This window comes from Arvicanthis niloticus, chromosome 4, assembly GCF_011762505.2.
Source record: "Arvicanthis niloticus isolate mArvNil1 chromosome 4, mArvNil1.pat.X, whole genome shotgun sequence".
In the NCBI taxonomy this organism is placed as follows: Eukaryota; Metazoa; Chordata; class Mammalia; order Rodentia; family Muridae; genus Arvicanthis; species Arvicanthis niloticus.
Window position 1 is genome coordinate 25,810,127 of NC_047661.1, and position 22,599 is coordinate 25,832,725.

General features: G+C 44.5%; 1 protein-coding gene across 1 annotated transcript; it reads right to left on the reverse strand.

Annotated features, from left to right (window-relative positions):
* Positions 1-4,405: 4,405 nt before the first annotated feature.
* On the reverse strand, positions 4,406-20,983 carry Pgrmc2 (progesterone receptor membrane component 2). Its single transcript, XM_034500866.2, has 3 exons — positions 20,155-20,983; positions 7,217-7,372; positions 4,406-5,723 (listed from the first exon to the last, which is right to left on the reverse strand). The coding sequence occupies exons 1-3, from the start codon at positions 20,552-20,554 to the stop codon at positions 5,626-5,628; spliced, it is 654 nt and encodes a 217-aa protein (XP_034356757.1). The 5' UTR covers positions 20,555-20,983; the 3' UTR covers positions 4,406-5,625.
* Between the last annotated feature and the right edge of the window lie 1,616 nt (positions 20,984-22,599).

Here is a 22,599-nt window from a genome sequence, read left to right on the forward strand (position 1 = left end):
CACTGAGAATATCAGTGCAGAAACCGTGCCGCAGTCCTGCCTACTGGACTTAGTATCTAATGTAATTTTCCAGGCATCAATGGTTACCATTAGGTAACCTGAGTAAAAGGCAGAGGACATTTTTCATATTGGGACTATCAGTTTAACTACCAAAGAATGTTCGGATTTTTACTTTATGTAAGCAAATTATATACCACCGAAAGATACTGAAAGCCTCAAGATAAAACTCCCGAACTGGAAAGCAGCAGGCTCACTCCAGGGCCCAGACACTTTCCACACTTACACTTTCTTCAGAACTTTCTTATGTGAGACATGACCTAACTCCTTAATTCTTGGCAAAGATCTCTCTCCCACCACAGTGAGGCTTTTCTCCCCAGGAAAACACATTTGGTTCAGGCAGTTTCCATTCACCTTTATCATACTTTAGTTTGTTCTTTAAATTGTTGTTTTTAAATTCTGTGTGTACGTGTAAATGTACACACATATACAAGTCCCTGCCCAGAAGAGGGCATCAGATCCCCTGGAGCTGGAGTTCTGGGCAGTTGTGATCCTTCTAACATGGGTGCTGGGAGTCCTCTGTCAGGAACAGCATATGCTCTAAACCAGTGGACCATCTGTCCAGCCCTTGTCAATCAAACTAAAGTGTTTCTTACCTTGTTGTCCAAGTTCTCACTGGTATCATCTAGGCTCTATAAGGAGTGCCTGCCTGTGTTGACTGGTGGTGGGCCACAGCAGGAAGAAATGACTTCCTTGGAGCAAAGTAAAGTTATCCTGGTCACCTGGGCTATTCAGGTCCAGGCTGCATTGCTGGAAGTGCATCTCCCTGCTAGATCGTAAACTTGCATGGTCTACTCTTGGCTTCATAAACAGTCTCTTGAGCTTTTCTCTTCCCTACCTTTCTCTTCTTGTAGCAACAAATTCTTAACTACTAACCCAATCGGCAGGACTGAGACCATTGAGATGTACCTCCTTGGCGCTCTCTGAAGCCTTGATGCCCTGCTTTATACTGCTTACTTTCTCAGTTCTCAAATTCATTTAACAAAAATTGTATGGAGCCAATCTTAAATAACTAGTAGTGTAGTAAAATCTGAGAAAAAAATATTGGACCTAAAACTGAAGCATCAGTCTGGGTGGTTGACTATCAGGACAGATGACAAAGCAACTTCAAGGCTACTAATGTACCTACTATGAGGGCCTGGACCAGAGGTGTCCTAGTTCAGGATGGAGGCACTGAATCTGGTTCTGCCTTAAAGAGCTAGCAGGGCAGTCAGCCAGGGAGGGAGTATCACCCAGATAATGGCTATGGCTACTCTGGAAGCTACAATTAAATTGGAGGTAGCTTCATGAGGCAGTCCCATGAGGCTAGTTTCAGCTGGTCTAACAAATGTGCAAGCAATGGCAGTGAACGTTCCTTCTTCCAACATCCTTATGTAGGCCTCAAGCCGAGTGCGTAGCCCAGGTTAAAGGTGTGCACCACACACCTGGATCTGGGACTTGCTTTGTCCCAGGCTGACCTTCAACTCAGAGATCTCATGGCCTCAGACTCCTGGGATTAAAGCCATGTACTATCTTGCCTGGACCCAAACTTTTCATGGCCACTATGCCCCAAGATCTCCATGCCAAGATCCAGGTCAGAAACTTGTGTCTTCCAGCCTCAAGATCTGGGTCACAAGTGAGCCCTCCAATTCTGGATTGTAGTTCATTTCAGATATAGTTAAGTTGACAATTGGGAATAGCCATTACAGATGGGCAACAGCTACCAAGAATATAGTGACAATAAAGGAGGCTGAGTAGGAAGACAAGTTGTATGGGGGTGGTACCACAGTTCTCCAAGAGAGTGCAAGCAGCAGGTGTGCAGGGAAGCTGTATCAACATGAGGTTATAGGAAGTTAGGCAGACATGTTTGTTGAAACTGGAGTCTTAGACTAACAGGATGCCCTGTAACCCCAAAGGCAATGAAGGAGGTTGGCAGGAAAAGGTTTTTACACAGTTAACTGCTTAATTAAGACTTTTGGTCAATTCGCACTTTTATAACCAGCAAAAGCGTATTTTGAATTTCTCTTCTAAGCTTTGATAATTTCTCTTTCAACCAAGTCTAGACCATTTCACACACACAACAGTCTTCACTGTTACTTTCATTTGAGAATGGTTTAAGAGCGCATTTAAGGCACATTCATCAGGCTGTGTACTTCAAACTTAGGAGGGGTTGGCTGGGCCCTATGTACAAGTGATAGCTCTGGAGCTTCAGCCAGCGTGCACAGCACCTCGAATAGTCCCTTGAATGAAGGTGGAGGAGATGGGAAGCTGTTATCTAGTTTGGTGTCTTCCTTGGGGGTCTCAGTATTGTGAAGAGGTTAGGTTCCAGAATTATACTTTTTTGCATAAAGAATAAAGGTGGTTGGCCACTATTGATTAACCTTTTACCCACAGCCAAACAGGTCATGATCTGATTAGTATTATTCACCAAGTCAACAGCTGACCTCAGGGGAACAGGCCTTAGAGGTGTCAGAAATACTACTGAGTGCAATAGTACCCCACTCTACTTTCACCAAGCTCAAAGAAATGCATACATTTTCCAAGTAGAGTACTTCCCATTTATCCTGACCACTAAGAGATGTCAGGTACTACAATGTCAACACCTTACTGACACAGGTGCCTAGCAAGCTGCCACTTAGTCATCAACAGAAGTAAGTGGGATTTGCAGATGTGGAGGTTGGCTCATTTCTAGAGGATAAATTTCTCAAGTGCTAATCAACATACTACCTTGAGCCTCCATGCCTGTGGGAAGAGGTGAGTGGTCAGCAGGTTCTGCAGCTCTGAGGACGGTCATGTGAATGGGCTTACCCTACTGCATGAAAACTGCTGTACAGCTCTACTCAGGGTACGCCCATTTGGGGGCTGCAAGAGACAAAAGTCTAAGTGATACTAAAATTTTCCTGTTTTCTAAAGCCATTGTTTGATTTTACACTAGATAACTTTAACTCAGAACTCTAAAGGTGAATAATACAAAACCAAGTATAGAGAGCTGGAGAGATAGGTTGGTGGCCTTCCAAAGCACTGGAGGTCAAGTCCACCGCCCACACGCTGTCTTATGACCACAGTGATCCTAGTAACATGGGATCCGACACCCACTTCTGACCTACACCCATACACATACAAATAGAATTAAATATATACACATATATAAAACCCAAAATGTACAGAATTAGACACAAATTATAAGTTTCACTTTTATTGTATGGCAAATATAAACCACACAATTTCAAAAGATGAATGCAGTGTTTCTCCACTCTTGAGCATGAGTGGAGGAATCACAGACAGACTTAGGCTCAGTAGATAGTTAGAATGTATGCTTTGGAGCTGGAGATGCAGCTAAATGGTTGAGCAATATGTGAAGCCCTGGGTTCTCGAATACTAATGCTGAAGGATAAGAAAAAGGAAAAAAAAGAAGAAAAAAAACCAAACCAAACCAAAAACAAAACCAAGAAAAGCCATGTTTTGAAATCCTTACCAATCAGGCAATGTGGGGAACCACGCAAGTTACAGACCCTCCAAAACTGGGCACCACACTACCTAACAATGAGACATTTGACTGGAATTAAGAAATTATCTACAGAACACAGTTTATTTAAAGTCCAAAACACAAAACCACTTCCTTTTAAAAAACAAAATGCATTGTTTTTACTGCATAAATACCTGGGGCTTCTCACAAATGCAGATTATCAACCTTCAGGCTCAATGGTTCAGATACACCAGTTTACTATATCAGAGGATATATATAACAATTTGCTTTTATAAAATATTTTACATAAAAAAGAAAGCATTTCCCAATACTCTTTAGTCCCCACAAGAGTCCTTCAGTCAGGATCTGGTGATAACCACACATTTTGGAGAATATTTTAATATGCTAAGAGTGTAGCACCCTGCACCCTTCTGCTTACCACCACACCTTCTGAAGCTTCTGTTTGCACTGCACCCACCAGGAACACAGTTTTTAATGTCACCTATTTGGGGCTTTCCTCTGTGAGAGCAATTTGTCCCTGACCAAGAATCCATCATAATGAAGCCAAAACTTGACCTAAGCAGGCTTTGAAATAGAACTTTTTCAACTAACAAGAAAGGGATTTACTGGCTATGGGTATAATACTGTGTTTTTATATCAGTTCCTGCACAGTGGCAGTGAAGCCTGAGCAGACTGTACACTGTAATATCCCTTCTTACCTGAACCATCCACCAAGGTGGACCTGCCTTGGAAGTTACACTGAGCATGGGACACGTACAGCTTGGCTAATCAGGGCCCCATTTTCATTCCTAAGAGGTTCCCCTCATCCTGAATTAAATGCAGTCTTACTGGTATATGACACACTGGCTCACGGCTCTGCATTTAGAGGCCAACTCGAGCGTATTTGGTTTATTGTACATGCTTTATTAAAACGGTACTTGTATTTACAGCATCGCAGGAAGTGTCTCTCCCAAGGTGCTCTCACAGACATCCAGACTCACTCACACAGACATTCATACTGCAGCCCCACTCGCCCACACCAGTGACATGTGAGGGTCAGACTCCTAAAATTAGGCAAGTGTTGGGGAAGAGTTGTTGGTTTTTCATTTTTTCTTGGAAAAGACAAAAGCACAGGGGATGCATTTGGCCATCACAATGCTAGCTATGTTTGTGTACTAACACATGGCAGTTAACACTGAGTACACTCCTCTTCCATTCTACACACAGAATGACATCAGCCTCAGTCTCAATGCTGCTTGTAGTGACTTCTCAATTCACAGAGGGGCTTTCCCAAAAAGTAATTCAAGTTTATGGAAGTGAAATAAGGCACAATTAATATTGATTTGACCTAGCAGAAGGAAGGGAAAGAAATAAAACTGGTTTCAAATTATCTTAGCTGGGAACTGCTGACTTTAATCCACTGGAAACCCCTCTAACTTCCAAATCTTTCTTAGAAGGACATTTTCCCTCTTCCCTGACAAAGCCCAGAAAGAAAAGTTTGGGAGTTCACGTTTGAATGTTTCAGTCGCCCGAACTTCTTAAATGAATATGCAACCCCCTCTCCCCTGGCTAGGGCTCTTCCCTTAACACAAATAAAACGTGGCCTGTGAGAAAGGACCCCTTGCTTTCCAGAGATCTGCACACCGAGGAGCAAATACCTATCTGGTTGTCTTTGATACTTTTTTGTTTTGTTTTAAAAGAGAGACATGGGAGGGGGTGGAGAAAAGAAAGGAAGCAGAGAGAGAGAGAGAGAGAGAGAGAGAGAGAGAGAGAGAGAGAGAGGGGAAGAAGGAGGAGGAGGAAGAAGAGGAAGAGGAGGAGGAGGAGGAAGAGGGGGGAGGAAGGGGAGGGGTAAAAATAAGCCAGTGACTCTCTTGCTGTTAAGAAGGTCCTGTCTCCTTTTCAGGATGATGAAGCCCACCAGACGTTACAACCAACTGCAACAAATTCACCTGGCAGCACAACCAATGCCTCATCCTCAGCTCTTCACAGTCAGGCATGTTATCTTGTTCACTCTGGTGAAACGGTTCTCACAGCAGGAGCATCACACCCAAGACTGGACACACTCTCCAAGGGCATGAGTTGCAGTTCTGAAGGCCCCTGGCTTTGGCTGTTCACAAAGCTCAGTCCTGTTTACTGTGATCCTTGGTGTCCTCCTCGTCTGTGTACTCTGATGGCTCTTCCCCGGGCTTCAGGAGTCTGCCTACATAATCATATTTTTCTGAAAAACACACCAAAACAAAGTCAGCAGTGCTTCAATTTGTTTCATGATTCCACTGCACTGCAAGAAGGCACGTGCCTCTCAAGTCACACAGGACAAGCAGAATTCTAAGCTTCACTTACATGCATTCAAGGTTTGAACACAAGGCAGCAGGAGCTGACAGGGTTCGGGCTGCTCTTTAAAGGACAGTTCAGTGTCAGGGTCTTACTCAGACACTACCAACATCACTTGGATTTCTAAGTGTACACGCATGGACTGTCAGAGCTGTCCAGCCTGGCTTCACGCATCACAGGCCTTGCTGTGCGGTTCTGTGTGTTGGTGGCAGGGTTGGAATCTAAGGCTTCATGCAGCTGAGCTCCACCCCTGTCCAATCCTTTTAAGCCTTAATAACCCAAAATATTACAGCTAAAAAAATCAGATGTAGTGGTTCATACACATAGTCCCAGCACTTGGACTGCCACGAGTCTGAGGTCAACCTAGGCCGCACGCACGCACGCACGCACGCAAGCACGCACGGCACAGCTAGTATTTTGGGATATAAATCACGCAGAAGAAAATAAGAGATCCTCAGGATGAAGGACTATGGGCTGACGGCAGCAGCACAGTGTACAGGGTGGAGAACCACAGGGTAAGCAGGTCTGAGACATACTCTGGAGAAAAATGTGACAAGGTGGTAGGGACAAGAACTTCTCTGGGCTCTTTAGGCCCGTAAGGCCCCTACCACACCATCACTCTTTCCCATACCAAGCTCGCTCCTTAGATTTGTCACTCTGCTAACTCTGTGTCTGCTGTTTAATTTAGAACCGTGTATGTGGGTAAAACCTGTTTGTTTTCCATCTGGAAATACAACCTAGGCTACGTGAATTAAACTAAGACCGAGTTGACTAGCTGTGGGCTCTGCACACAGGAGAACCGAGACAAGTGCCAGGAAGCCCACAGAGCTGCTCAGAGACCCAGCAGGAGATGAATGGTGAGAGCAGCATCCTGTGGGAGGTAAGAACTGATGCTGAGGGCCATGACAGAGGGGACCGCATTCCTTCCTTACCATTCAAAGTTAAGAACAATTACATCATTTGCTATACACTGCCATTAGTGTTGCTATCACTAATTCACCACTAATTCATGGTTGGAACCCAGGACATAAGGAGGTCATGCACAGTCTACTATTGTGCTACACCCTAACCCTTCAGCTTGTTTTAAATACAAGCCTGTACCAAACAAAACGAAACCATTCCTTAATGAACAAGTCTTAAAAGACTACTAAAAGCATCACAATTTGGGACTGTTGAGCCCACAGGCATATGCTGCCATACCTGTTGGGAAGTATGTATTCAAATACAGACTTTCAAACACAACTGCCACACATAACAATTATATTAATATTTACTAGCATTTTAAATACATCCTAATGATGGAAATGAAAACAGTGTCCTTTCAAGCATGTGCAATAGCACATAGTTCTGCTTTCCCAAGGCTCCCCCAAATGAAAATACCTTTAAATTGCATTTCCCATTCTCGAACACTCTCCATTTGCACTGCGTTCAAATCTGAGAGGTCATCATACTCATCTCTAAGTGCATCCTTATCCAGGCAGAATGTCGCCAGGCCCCTGGAAGCGTCCCTGCCAGCAAAGATGCCATATGGGCCCGCTGAAAAAGAAAAAGACAACTTAGAGCCCAACACCATTCGAGAATGTGTCTGAACATCAGGTTCTCTCCTATTTTGTTTTAGTACACAACTTTAATTTTTTTAAAAAAATGGAGATTCTGGATGAGACTTGTTGGAAATTTCCCTTTTACCAAAGGGAAGCTTTTTACTGAGAATAAATTCACTGCAGATACCCTGAAACTTGTATGTCAGAGAAGGAGGGCTTGGTGGAGAATACAGCCCATGAAAAGCTACCTACCCACGCTCCAGCAGGTGGCCCTACACCCATGCACACACAGACAGCACTACACAGACACAGTGGGGATTCAAAAGCACAGTAAATCGGGAGCAAAAGCTGTGGTGGGGATAAAGAAGGAACCGGAGGGGAGGCAATGGGCTGGATTTGATCAAACATATCCTAATGTTCCTGTATGAAATTCTCAAAACAAAAAAACAACTTTAGCAAAGCTCTTTTGTGTGTTCATGTGTGTATCAACGTCAGGTATCTAGCTCAATCTCTCTGCCTCATTTCATGAGACAGCTTGTCTAATTACTTCACTGACTTGGCTCAACTGGCTGGGTCAGACAATTCCAGGAACCCCAACTCTCCGCCTCCCCGGCATGAGCTTACAGGCGCGCACAACAGGACCTCGCTTTTAATGTAGGTGCTGGAGACCTGAACTCAGCCCCTCATGCACATCTAGCAAATACTTCAACCCTACAACTGGCAAATTTAACTGTTTACATCTGATATGGCAGAAGGGGCCCCAAAATATCTTTCTGTTCAAAATGTTTCTTAAAAAGACTTAAATGATAACAAGATTTCTAAAACATACAATTCTACAAAGACAATTTCAAGTTTATGAGCTTCTCTACAGATAGCAAGTTATTCTGAGGAGACAGTTTCAAAACCAGTAAGAGGCTCCACTCATGAGCAGTCAGCTATTGGCTTGAATGCTGTTAAGAATGATACTTATTTTTGTGTATGTGTTATATGTTTATGTGTAAAAAATGTGGCCCTGAACAAGTGTAGTCAGAGAACTGCATCCTGCTTTGGGTCTCAGACCCAGACTCAGGTTGGGCAAGCACTTTACCTACACTGTGCCATCTCCCGGGCCCATGGGACTATTCATTTAATAAAGGGCTATTAAAATAAAGTATTGCCTAACTTAAAGAAACCAAGAATAAAAATGCCCTGATTTCTACATGAAAGATGACTGCACCTGTTCTCATTTGAAAGCATTTTGGAAACTCCAAATTAAGTGTTGGAAGGTACCCACACCTTCTGAGACAAGAGACCAAATCTCACCTAAACAGAACACCTTTACCACCTCAAGGAGAAACCTGGATTCCTGACTATACTTCTTGTAAACATGACAAGGGCAGGAAGCTCATTCTGGAAAGGTCTAGTACCTGGAGCTGGGATGGCTTTCCCAAGTGTTTAAGTAGCTTTTTTAGGTTTGGCCATGAAGGTGACAGGTGTGTGGTGAGGGTGGGCTTTTGTTTCTGGAGAAACAAAGATGACCAAAGCCTAAGGGCTTAAAACTGGCAAATGAAACAAAGAAAGAATATTAGAAATGACTCAAGCAACAACCTTGAAGAGGAAATGACTTTCTACTTTTTAAAGAGTTTCCCCATTAACTTCATACTTTGGTCCTTCAGGATTTCATGAAGAACAGATTTTGCCTTTTTCCACACTTGGCAGACTAAAATACATACATACATACATACATACATACATAATCAAAGCACAGCATTCAATGACCACCTAGTGAATAACCAACAGGACCAGGATAGTGGATATCTCCACTTTCCTTACCGGTCTAAACCCTTGCCTCCAAGAAGCAGGGTGGGGACCCTGCTCAAAGAGCTCAAAAGAACACTCATACTGAGATCCCTGCCAAGGCTCTCCTCAGGCTTTACTATTTTCAGACAGTGTCACCAGGATGAATAGGTTGGCCTTCAACTCTGTAGAGTCATAAGAGGCCTTGCCTGGACCTCCCATGTATCTGATCTGCAAGCTTGTACCTGTGTCCTGGACATCTCTCTGCAGGCCTGTCAGTGTGTGACCCCTGAGACACTGCAGGCCCAGGCCCAGGCGCAGTCCTCAGCACCATAAAGCAAACCAGCAAGCTGCCAGGCAAGCCTCAGGCTTTGAGCATGTTACAGATACACCAGTGGGTTCTCAAGTACACTTCTCTGCCAGCTTCCCTAAGGCTCAGCTCTGAATGAATGGGTTAATCTTTTGTTGCTAAAGTTGGTTTATGTCAACGCATTAAAAGAAAAGACCGAATAACATATCCTTCCACTCCATCAACTACATTAATGTGCCCCCTTCCCATGCACAGACTTCTGAGGAAGCCATCTGAGAAGCAGTCTTTACTGACATGTTCTTTGCTCCATGATATAAGGCCACCGAGGAACCTAACAGGAATTGGGCAGTTTGTCTGACAGAGGGAGGCTTAGGTCTGGCAAACAGTTGTCTTCCTCCATAACACAAGGAGCAGTCCCTTCCCTTTCAGATGCTCTCACAACAAACAATATCATCAGCAATAGCATTTTAAGATATGTGACTGTTCATAAAACAATTACAACAAAAATGGGGGCTACCCACAAAAAAGCACATCTGATCTAGTGTTAAACCTCTGATATGATTTACTGAAATAGCAAATGCTTTTCTCTGAGTGTCAAGATTCATGTAGACATTCTGATGATCCCCAGCCAAGCAATCGGCTGACCTAACAGCTATTTACTTTATGATGGTGAATATACTTGGAATTTTGATTGCTGCCTGGACTAGTAGTAGGTAGAACAGTCAGTGCAGCTCCCAGGCAGCCATGTGATGAAGAGTTCATAGATGACACTACAGTGTACAATGTGGGTGCTGTGACTATGTTCAGGCTCTGCTGCTCCATGTGGTCCGTGGATCAGATACACTTCTGACTATTTTCTCTCCTTGTAGACAAGGTCTCATTATGTAGCCCTGGGTGGCCTCAAACTCACAGAAATCAGTCTGACCCTGCTTGTATCTGACTGTGATTAAGATTTTTTTAAAGTTCAAAAATCAATAAACTCAGCTGGGTGTTGTTAGCAAACTTATAATCTCAGCATTCTGGAGGTGAGGGCGGGAGGGGTTTGAGTTTGAAGTGAGACAAAACAAGAAACCAGAAAAAAACAAGACAAAAGTCAATCAACTCATTAGTTATTAATCCCTACAACTGCTTACTTTTGATACAACCAAGCAGAATGGTGAGACATATTTTTGAAACAGCAACAAACCATCATATTCATATAATGAGGATACATATATATGCTCACTATGAAGCAGTGATATAAAATATTAAACAAACTGTGGTAAGTAAAATCTATAGCAGACAATCTGTTTGACTGTAGGAGGATAAGGAGAAATATTCCATGGGAAGTATTTTGGTTATTTCCATGCTTCTCTGAAGCTCCTGGAAATGTAGGCAGACAGCTTACACTCTAATTGGGGAAACTCCAGGACCTGTAGAACCAGCACAGTAAAACTGAATAAAGTTTCTGTCAAGACAAGACACTTATCTGCTTGAGGGGCCATTCACCAAGTGACACAGATGCTTCAAACGCAACACGGAGAAATTATCTACTAAAATTGGGACCAAATTAGATGCTTCACTACACGTGACTGAAAATCCCATCTTGTTTCTGAATGTCCAATCACAAGGCTTCAGCATACAGAAAAGTACATCATCTGCAGGAAGAGGGCAAACTGGAAAGCCATCAAGTTAAAAGACACAGAGCCCATGTATGTCTCACACTGTAACTATAGATTAAAGCACATGCACACACGGCCCAAAGTAAAATGAGGACAAAAGAAAGGGAAAGGAGTTAAGTATGAGACATTCCTTATACATAAAGGACAAACCTGAATACATAAGCCTGCACGTTTGTGGTCTGAAATACTATCAGGGCTAGATAATGAAGCTAAGTGGTGGAGTGCTTGCCTAGCGTGAGAGAGACCAATGCCTAGTACCACACACACAAAAGCAAAGATAAAAATGCTATGGAGGGCTGGAGAGATAGACAGTTCAGCAGTTAAGAACACTGGCTACTCATCCACAGGGCCTGAGTCTGATTCCCAGCATCCACATGGTGGCTCACAACAATCTGTAACTCTAGTTCTAGGAGATCTGGTGCTCTCTTCTGACCTCCACAAGGCACCCAGGAAGCAGCCAAATACTCATACACATAAAATACACAAACAAGGCCAAATGAACAACAAAATTCCAGCTATGTGTAAGTGGAAAGGCACTGAGGAAGTCACTTGTTGCTAAGCCTCACGGCTTGAATTAGCTAACTGGGCAGTACATGGAAGACAGTTGTTCTCTGATCTCTATCTACATAGGTAGCATGGTCTGCCTGCTTCTGTGCACACTTACATACAGACTCTAAGTAAATGTATATTAAAAATAAAAAGACCTACGTTCAATCCCTAGGATAGACATTGAAAATTATAAAGGTGGGCATGGTGGCTGTTTACACTCCCAACATGCCGGGAGGTGGAGACAGGCCTATCCATTGGACTCCACTGGCCGGTCAGTATCATCTATATTGGGCTGGATAGTCTAGAACTTACTGAGTTCTAGGCTAGTGATAGGTCCTGTCTGATAAAACCTCATTCAGAATAGGAGAAATAAAAAAATTATATAGCAATTGGGACGTTGTTTTAACTTCAGACCCACAAAAAAATGAGCAGTTTAAACCATCACATTTTTGGCAAGGATGAAAAACAGGCATCTTTCTAAGTTTGATCTAAGTACACATCAAACTCTCTCTGGAGGAGGGCAACTCCAAATGAAGTCCCCAATATGCATGGCCAGCCACACCATCAGCCTTAGTAATTCTGCTTCTAGGACTCATAGCTTTATTTACATATAGAATACATTACATTATATATACATTAGCACACACTGTTTCTTACAGTATTACTAAGAGGTGGAGGAACTCACATGCTCATCAACAGAGGCTGTTAACAAACAGCTTCCACATGATAGGAAAGATATGAAAGGCTCTCAAGACTGTGAACTACTATTCATGGTCTCTAGAGTACACTATAATTAAGTGTGGGGAAGTAAGACTCATGTTCAGATGGTTTGATCTGCACAGCACAGCTCCGCAGCATGAAGACTGATCCATTCCCTCTGCAGAGCCACATGAGGGGGCTCTTGGGAGGAGCCTTACTTTTTACTGTAAATCCTTTAGTTTTTAGTCTTGGGCATGTATTATCGTTTTCAACTATGATGTAAAAACCTTACACACAGGCATTATTTTGGGATCTACTCTAAAGCACTCCACAGTAGCACATCCACAACTGACAGCTCACAGAATACTCCAGAAAATGGACAAGAAACAAAGACTGCATGGGCTGGTAGAAAGCAGGTGCAACACAGATGATAAACTACAGCAAGGAAGCACACCCAGGTCAACAGTGTGCCCCACGGATAAAGCAAGAGGCGCAAAGAAAGACTCAAGCTGCCTAAGACACAGGCCATAAAAAAGACAGGCTTGAGGAGCAGATGGGAGATCTACCGGCTCTTCCAGGGGAAGATGAGACAGAATGCCGGAGGCAGTAACTTAAAGTCTTGTTTAAACGTTCTAAAATGGATGAAATGACATATATTCACACTTTTAGCAGAATCCAATATGTTAAAAATCAAATCTAGGGGTCTGGGTGAAGCTTAGTCAGTGAAGAACTTTATTGTACAAGCAGACTTAACTTGGATCACCAGCACTCCACAGAAAGCCAGGTGTCTGCCTCTCACTCCAGCCTGTCATGGAAGCATGGATACAAACAGATCCCTGGAGCTTGGTGGCAAGCTAGCCAAACTGGTGAGCTCTAAACTCATTAAGACCTTGTCTTGGGAAATAAGATGGAGAGAGGCTAAAGAAGACAGTAATGTCCACCTCTGCCTTCTGCATGCAGTGAACACACACAAGCACACATACGCACTATACAGCAGGACCGTTCGATAGAGAAGACTGCCTCACCCACAGCAAACTTCCTGTTGACAAGCAGAGGGCAGTGACACACACCACTCAAATGAAGGTGCAACAAGAATGTACAAGTCATTACTCCTGAACAAGGACAAATAAAGGACAGATATTTTTCTTACCAGTGAAAAGAACTACAGGCCTTTTATCAAAATGAAGATGGAACTCTAAGAAAAACTGAGGTGCAAGAAATAGTAAATTTTCAAAAAGGCAACCACACAATAAGGACCTGAGTTCTGTTCCTAGCACCCCCACTGGGCAGCACTGGGAGATCTGACTTCTTTTGCTGGACTCTGAAGGCATGTATGTATGTATGTATGTATGTATGTATGTGATGATGCGTGCGCACGCGCGCGCGCACACACACACACACACACACACACGCACACACACACACACACACACACACACACACACAGCATAAAAAGAAAACATTGCTAGGGCCAGGGATGCAGGTGCGAAGTAAAGCACTTGCCCACAATGTGTGAGGCCAGGTTCACCCTCAGCATTAGGAAGGAGAAAAGCCGGGCAAGTGGCTGTAAGGTGTCTTCAACGGTAGGTTTTCCTAATTTGCATGGGATAATATTTGGCTAAAATTCTTCTACTGTTCCAAAGGACAAATTAATATCTAAATCGAATCTTAAAATCACCAGAAGAACAGAAACAAATTTGTCCAAATCAGCGGAGAGGAGGAGGGGGAAGGGAGAGACGCTAAGAACTGGGGAGTGAGTGAGGACCCACGTGGAGCCTTTTCTGAGTGAACCGTGCTCAGAGCACTGCTAGTCACTGATGTATGGCCAGAGGCGGTGTTAAGTAACATGGTGGGAACAAGACCAAGCCAGACTGAAGCTGGGAGACATCAAACCTGAGGAGTTTAAAATCCACTCAAGTGGTTTTTATAAGAAAAACAAAACAACACGAGTTGGTTTCAAGGGCCGGAGTAACAAGTCTTGGGCTAACGACAGGTAATCAAAGAACCAAACCAAAATATCAATGAGATGACAGGGATGGGTCTAACAGGACAGATATCATATGACATATGATGATCTATGTCCTATGACAGATATGACAAGTCTAGACACAGTGCTAGGTGGCCTCCATGTCTTTACCCCAGCTGCTCACTAAGGTGAAAAATAAGCCATTTCAGAGCACTCTCACATCCAAGCTCTGTGCAGCTGGCCCTTTCCAGTTTAAAACATCACAACCCTACTTTGTGACCATCTAATAGAAATAAGGTACTTCTAAATATCCAAATATCCCTTGATCATAACCCTAAATTCAGTCAGAGCACATTTTTCACTACAGAGCTTAACTCCATGCTGGGATGTGTTTGCATACTGTCTGTCCTCCTACTTGAGTGATGTCAAGTCTGTGGGTATGGCCTGGTCTGCACTAAAGACTAATTGTAGTAAAATCTAAGATGCTCCTTCTTTGGGATTGCAAGCTGGTACAACCACTCTGGAAATCAGTCTGGTGGTTCCTCAGAAAATTGGACATAGCATTACCTGAGGATCCAGCTATACCACTCCTGGGCATATACCCAGAAGATGCTCCACCATATAACAAGGACATATGCTCCACTATGTTCATAGCAGCCTTATTTATAATAGCCAGAAACTGGAAAGAACCCAGATGTCCTTCAACAGAGGAATGGATACAAAAAATGTACATTTACACAATGGAGTATTACTCAGCTATTAAAAATAATGAACTCGAGAAATGGATAAATAATGAACTAAGAAATGAACTTAGGTAAATGGATGGAACTAGAAATTATCATCCTGAGTTAACCCAATCACAAAAGAACACACATGGTATTTACTCACTGATAAGTGGATATTAGCCCAAAAGCTTGACATAGCCAAGACTCAACACACAGACCACATGAAGCTCATGAAGAAGAAAGACCAAGTGTGGATGCCTCAGTCCTACTTAGAAGGAGTAATAAAAATACTCAAGGGAGCAAATATGGAGACAAAGTGTGGGTCAGAAACTGAAGGAGGAGCCATCTGGAGACCATTCTACCTGGGTCTCCATCCCAGGTGCAGTCACCAAAGGTAGACGCTGATGTGGATGGCAGGAAGTGCATGCAGACAAGAGCCTGATATAGCTGTCTCCTTAGAGGTCTGCCAGAGGCTGACACATTCAGAGGCCGATGCTCAGAGTTAACTACTGATCTGATCAAGGGGTTCCCAATGGAGGAGTTAGAGAGAAGACTGAAGGAGCAGAAAGGGTTTGTGGCCCCATGAGGAGAGCAACAATACCAACCAACCAGAGCTCCCCAAGGTCTAAACCAGCAGCCTGGGAGCACATAGGGAGGGACCCATGACTTCACCTGTACATGAAGGGGAGGATGGCCTTGTCTAGCATAGGTGGGAGAGGAGATTCTTGGTCACATAAAGGATGAACACTAAGTGTGTGTGGGGGGGTTTGAGGGTGGGGAGGTGGGAGGGGGGCACATCCTCATAGAAGCATGAGGAGGGGGGATGGGATAGGAGGTTCCTGGATGGTGGGAGGAAGGGAGGTTAAGGGATAAAATCTGAAATGTAAATATAATATCTAATAAAAAAAGAAGAAAAAAGATGCTCCTTCTTAGTATTTAAAGATGGAGATGAAGCCTTATATGAAAGCTCTTGAGAAAGGTGAGAAAGGCACCAAGAGTTACATAGTGATGCCTGCCATGGGCACATGGGGAGGAATGTCTATGCCAGACTGTTCAAAGAACCTCAGAAACCATCGGAACAGTTCAGTACATGTGACAAGTTCTGTTCCTTCTAATCTCAATCTCCACCTTCTGTTATTGTAAGGCTTTAGTATTTAACACAATACAGTTCCCGAACACTTAAAAACAATGCATATGATGCTGAACTCAGAAGGGGCAACCAAGTAGGTACTATGGAAACGATCGATCTGCACAACAGACAACTCTTCTGAACTTTGCTTTCTGTCAAGTAAAAAATACTGAGAGGAACTGACAGCATGGCTATCCTGGAGTTCTACTACGTAGCTAGGTTATTCTAACTAAAGGCCATCCTCCTGCCCCTGCCGCAAGAACGTTGGCAGTAACAGGTGTGAGCTACCATGCTTAGCTCCTAAAGAAAGCTGGTCCCTTTATCCACTGCTAGCCAACAAGATGCATGTGGTAACTATAACTAGCCCAACAACAAACCTAGTTGGCTTCAAAGCAAGAAATTGTAATGGCAGCTGGATTGTGACAACTGTGAGCTGTCCGCGCAGCAGCAGATCAGGCTGAGCTTGGTCTTTCTGTTGCAACTCTGGCTTAAACTGCAGTTTTGTAAATTAAAATGTTAAAGAAAAATTAACATATTAAAGACAAGATTAAACAGGAGGAAGGATTTAGGTTCCTGGGGTCCTTTCCTCAGCTCAAAGGGGCTACTTGTAGGACCTTTTCCTTTTCAGTAGAATTTAAGAGGCAAGTTGGCTTTGGCATACAGACAAACAGGAGGAATAAGGGAAAAAATAACAAATGGTCCAAGTATATGCTTTTTTTTTTGCCATTCCAAAGAATAAGATTCACAGAGCTCCACTACAGTAATATAATGATTTAAGATTACACCGTTAAAGCATCCAAAACCAATTCTGAATGGAAGCATGGATTGGATGGTAATGTGACAATGAGAAGAAGGTGTGACCTATGAAACAAGTTGAATTGGGTTTGATTTTTAGTGTGGCTACGTAGCAGCTAGGTACTTTGGGACAAATCTCCAAGTTTCAGCTTTTACAAATGTAAAATGAGAATACAAATATCCTGTAGAGCCGATTTAAACGATAAATGCAACATGCTCAGGAGATGCTCACTGACCTCCAGAGCGCCCACGGAAGTACAGCAAGCACACTATGAAGCCCGAGGTTTAGTGTGGCAGCCACGTGGCTGAGCATCTAGAATGTTAGCGAAGAACTCATCTTAAACTTTGTTAATTTTAGTTAGCCATTTGTGGCTTGGGAACCATACTGGGCAGCTAAAACAACATAAAAACCATGGAATGAAAGCTTGTTTGAAGTTCAAACTCTGTATGGGAAGGAACCAGAAAAGGATGTAAGAAAAAACAAAAAACAAAACCAAAAACCCAGTAACAGGATTCTCCGTAAGTACAGCCCAGAAGCTGTCTACCACAAAGTATATAAACTTTGTGGTCAAACATATCTGGATTTCCCAGATTTATTTTTGTGATCCAAGCCAGCTTACTTAAATCTCAGACTCATCTGTAAGGCAAATACTTTGCAACTTTACAAGAGAACCGCAGAAATGACAAATGCATGATCCAATCCATTCACTGAATCATCCTACCTGATCACACTTTCTTTCCAAGCCAGCCAAGTACTTGACTATTAAAGTATATAGAAATACAACACTAACAACAAAGTCAACGCGTCTGGCAAACAGTTGGCAATCAACTACATTTGAAATATTGCCATTTTATTTAAAGAAGTGGAACTTTAAAGATACACAGCTATAAGAGAATGTGTTCAGGATTATGGAGGAAAAAAAAAACCTCACAGAACAATCCTTAAATACATAGCGGCTGGACCTAACAATAAGCTTGCTAGCTCTAGGCTGAGTTTTTCAAATTACTAAGAGTCTCAGCTAAGGAGAACTATGGGCTGAATCGTAACACTACAAAATTATTTCATTTATTTGAGAATAAAATGAAAGTTAAAGGCAAAATTTAATTTTACATTTATATCCTAGCCAAAAAATATGGCATCAAGACTCCTGGAAAGTACCTCAACACTTCTTATCCATGCAAAAAAAAAAAAAAAAAAAAATTAAGATTGCAAGATGTTCTGGCTCCATTTAAGTTCTTCTCAATAATAAAGCCTTCCAGATATTCCTATTAGTTTACAATAATTATGCATCAGAACAAGGAGGTGGTTCTCTATTCTTTTTGTTTTCAGACAGGGTCTCACTATGCAGCCCCAGATAGCCTGGAACTCACAGAGGTCCACTTGCCTCACCCCCAGGCTGCAAGCTTAACCGCCTGCACCACCACACCCAGGGTGGGTCTTCATTATTATCTGAGGAATGCCTTCAGTGCTCAAGCTCAGGGACCTGCTCTACATCAACTCTTAGTTTTCAACTTCTGCCACAGTTGCCACTGGAGGCTGCCACACTGACTCTGTCCTGATGTATAAGGACTGATAATAGCTCTTTTTACAAATACTCTAGACAATCTTTAACCACTGAATACACTTCAATGCCAATGGGGAGGGGAAGTGTGTAACTAGGTACAAATCTGTGTAAATTCTTCACTTTAAAAAGTTTATTTGACTTGGTCTGTGTAAACAAGGTACTTTGGTCCTATTCTCTGGTCCCACATACTCTTAAATTAAAAAAAAAAGTATTAACCATTGAAGCTGATGTAAATAAGGAGACATGATGTTTATGCTTATGTATCCAGAAGGAAACACAAACAGACTCAGAGAGAGAGAAAGAGAGAGAGAGAGAGAGATTTTAACAGATCCAACATCAAATGCTTTAGTTTCTTACCTCTAATCCAACCAACAAACCAAAACCTAAAATAGCATCCAACTAAGCATAGAAATCAGAAGCGTATTCAGTGTCAATAAATCACATGCACTGACAAAATGAAAAGGAAACCTTGCTTAAAGTTGGATGTATTCCTTCCAGTAATAGGTCACTTGGGTCTCTAACTTTATTCTTATAACTCCACCACGCTCTCTCCTCTCCTCCCCCCTCCCGTCTTTAAAGTTTAATATTAAGCACTGCATAGCACATTGGTGTTCAATTTTATGGGCTACCAACAGATACCCCGGGTCTGAAGTTTATTTGCATAATCTGAAATACAGATTACCCACTATACTGCAAAAGGGCCTCTACAGCAACTACTTTCCACGTAATTTGCTGAAAGAAAAGTTGTAAAACCTTCAACTTGAAGAACCAGTGCATGGCAGGGAGTGAGAAGTTTTACTCTTCTAGGTCCGTGCCCCACCCCAACACTCGGGCGCCCCATTCTGCTAAGGGAATATACAATAATTCATTTTCAACGGGTATTTGAATACTTATCTTACTATTAGCTGAGAAAGGAGGAGAGGAGGGAAGGAGGGAAAGACTGAGAGAGTCGGAGACAGAGACACGCCTGCCTCCTGGGCAGATGAGCTCCACCCCCTACACTCCGGGCCAATATCGTTGCCAGTCTTACTTATTAAGGTTTACATTCTGGTTCGTCTTCATCTTACATACAGTTGTTAATCTTGGAAAGCATCTTGGAGCCAAAACTGACTGTTTAGAAAAATAATGAAAACGAGTCCGGGGTGGTTCTGAAACCGAGCTCCAGGGTTGGGACTTGAAACTACGTGTCCTTAATCCTGACTCTAGGCAGACAAGTCCAGAGAAGGGAAAAGTAGGTAAGTGTCAAACAGACAACCCAGAATAAAAAGAAAGCTGTCTTACAACAGGGCCAAAAACTTTGCGTCGCCAACTTTAGCCCTCTTGCCCCGACAAAGCCCAGAAATCAAAAAGCTCCGAAGAAAGGTTGAAAGCCAACGTGACTAGAGACAACTCTTAAAACAATTTTGAGAATTTCAGCCCCAGGAAAAGCTGCGAGGAGCCACGGGTTGGGAAGAGCAGGAACGCCGAGCGCAGGTTTGTGGGGCGCCACTGAGCCCCCCCATGACGCCCGCAGCTGGGGGCGTACGCGGGGCTGCCGTCCAGGTGCGGGGCCGTGGCGGGGATAGGGTGTCCCGGGGCCCCCCGACACCCCTCACTCCTCACCGGGGCCGTAGAACTTGCTGCCTTTGGTCACGTCGAAGACTTTCCCATTGACCGCGAGCAGGATGCGCGGCGTGCGCGCCCCGTCGTACTGGCGCAACTGCTCCAGACTGAAGTCCCGCTTCTTCATGCGCGGCAGCGTGGCGGCCGGGCTCTCCTCGCCCGCCCCGGGTCCCGAGCACAGACCACGCCGCCCCCAGCGCACCCACAGCCGGTAGGCCCCCAGCAGCACCAGCGCCACCAGCGCCACGTTCAGCAGCATCTCCCCGCCCGTCGCCAGCAGCGCCGCCACCCAACTGCTCCTCGCCGCCGTCGCTCCCGTGCCACCCGGGCTCCCGTCGCCTCCACGCTCTCCGCCGCTCCCCAGGGTGCTTAGCTTTACGTCCCCATCACCCGCCGCCATCACTGCCCGCCAGCGCCTTCCTCCTCCCGCCCCCTGCCCTCCCCAAGCCCGCGGCCCTGCCCACCAGGCGGTGCTCAGCCAATCACGTGAGTGGCTGGGGCGTGGCAGCGCCGGCTGCTTATTGGCTGTTGGCTGGGTAACGTTTTCTGGCTTCGCTCTCGCAGCTCCAGCTCTGGCTGGCAGCGCGCGCGGGCGATGCCCCGCCCACCTCGCCCCACACTTCCCTGCTCTCAGAGCCCCAACGCTTCAGCCTAAGGAGTGTAAGGGAGGGGCGGGGCTGTAGAAAAATAAAGGGGGGGGGTGGGAGTACGCAGAGCCTGCTGCGCGCGTGCGTACTCGCGCGTATGGGCGGAACGCCGCCAGGGCGCGTGCGCGGGCCCTGGGACGCCACGCGCTGGCTCTCTTCAACAACCCCTCCCTGCGGCGCGCACGCGCGTACGCCCAACAGCTGCTTCTTTCAGGGACGGCCGTTTCGCGTTTGTGACGACGCACCGCAGAGACCGCAATGGGGCTGGAGCTGTGGGGCCGCGTGGGAAGCCGGGCTGCGGGCTTCGGGCACCCGTCCCTGCTGCGCCTATCGCCTCAGATCCAGGCTCACGCTGTTCTTGGGCAGTGCCCGTAATCGGAGTCGGGCGCAAGCTCTCCTGCGCCTTGCACTCCCGCGGTGGGCGTGCGCGGACAATGCAGCCTGTGGCTCCTGCTCTATAGCCCTGCTCTGGGGCCTGCGGGAGCCCTGGCTTTCCAGTGTGAATTCCACCCATCTCGCGCCCTCGGCTAGTTTAACAGGCTTCTGTCGCTCTGCTTGTGAGGAAGGAAGGTGCATCTAGGGAATGGCCAGTTCCTTGTAACTTTGAACAACCGAAGGTGGGACACAGGTATAGACGACCTGTGGCAGCTTAGGGGTGAGCTACCCAGCACAAAGGAGGTGGCTCAGGCTTTGGCGTGAGCAGTCTAGAAAGGTAGATATGGGCTTTTCTGGCTGCTCTAAGTTTTTAGGTAACTATCTTTAGTGTCGGTGGATAGGAGACCACTACCCACTAACGATACTGGTGATCGTAACTTCCCTAGAGAGGTTTTAGCACTGGAAGAAGGAGTGGGATGGGAAACCGGCCATTGTATATAAGACTCTAATCGTGGCTTTAGTGCGCAGGGGGTGGGGGGTGTTTAAATTTTTTTCTGTACTGGATTATATATTTAGGTGCTGTGGGCCATAAGGCCTCTCTGTCTCAACTTCTTAACTCATAGTTAAGACTTAAGAGAAGGAGCATGGTAGTGTTCCAATTAAAAATGTTCTTAGAGACACTGAAATTGCATTTGTTGTCGTGAAGTATCGTCTTTTTGTATTTGAGACGGTCTCATGTGTTCCAGACTGGCTTTGAACTTGATAGGTAGATGACGATGACCATGAAGTCCTGATTCTACCTCTTGCCAGCAAACACTCATAACCAACTGAACTACATTCCCTTGCTCATCATTTTGATTTTTAAATCACTTAACATTAAAGTCGGTTCAGCCCCTAAGTAGGTACAGACACAGCCTGTAATATTTTTTTGAGTTAAAGCTATTGTCTTTAATTGGGAATTAGTAGATGACTGTATAATCTTTACCCTGCAAAAGCAGGAGTAAAACCAGATTGGTACAGGCCAACCAACCTTAGTAGTCACCGGAAGGGTTAGAAGTCACAGTTCTTGTGGGACTTCCTAACAGAAAATGGAGATGTCACTGATTGAAAAAAGATTGGGAAGAAACTAGTTTTGGGAAAGAAAGGTGGTAGCAATCTCAAGTGTCTGAACAGTTGAAATAATGACAGGAGGAAGAAAGGATCCCAGAGGCTTCTTAGGAGGCCACTCATGTCTTCCTGTTCAGAGTTAGGTCACTAGCTCTCCCTAAAGTATTAACGATTGCCTTTTGTTACATGGTTTTGGGGAGTTCTTAGGGAAGACTGTACTGGACATGGGGCCATGACTGGTCACCCAAGGCATTATGACATGGAAAAACCTCTTCCTCGCTAGTGCATATGTACTCCTTAGGAGGGTGGTGCCAAT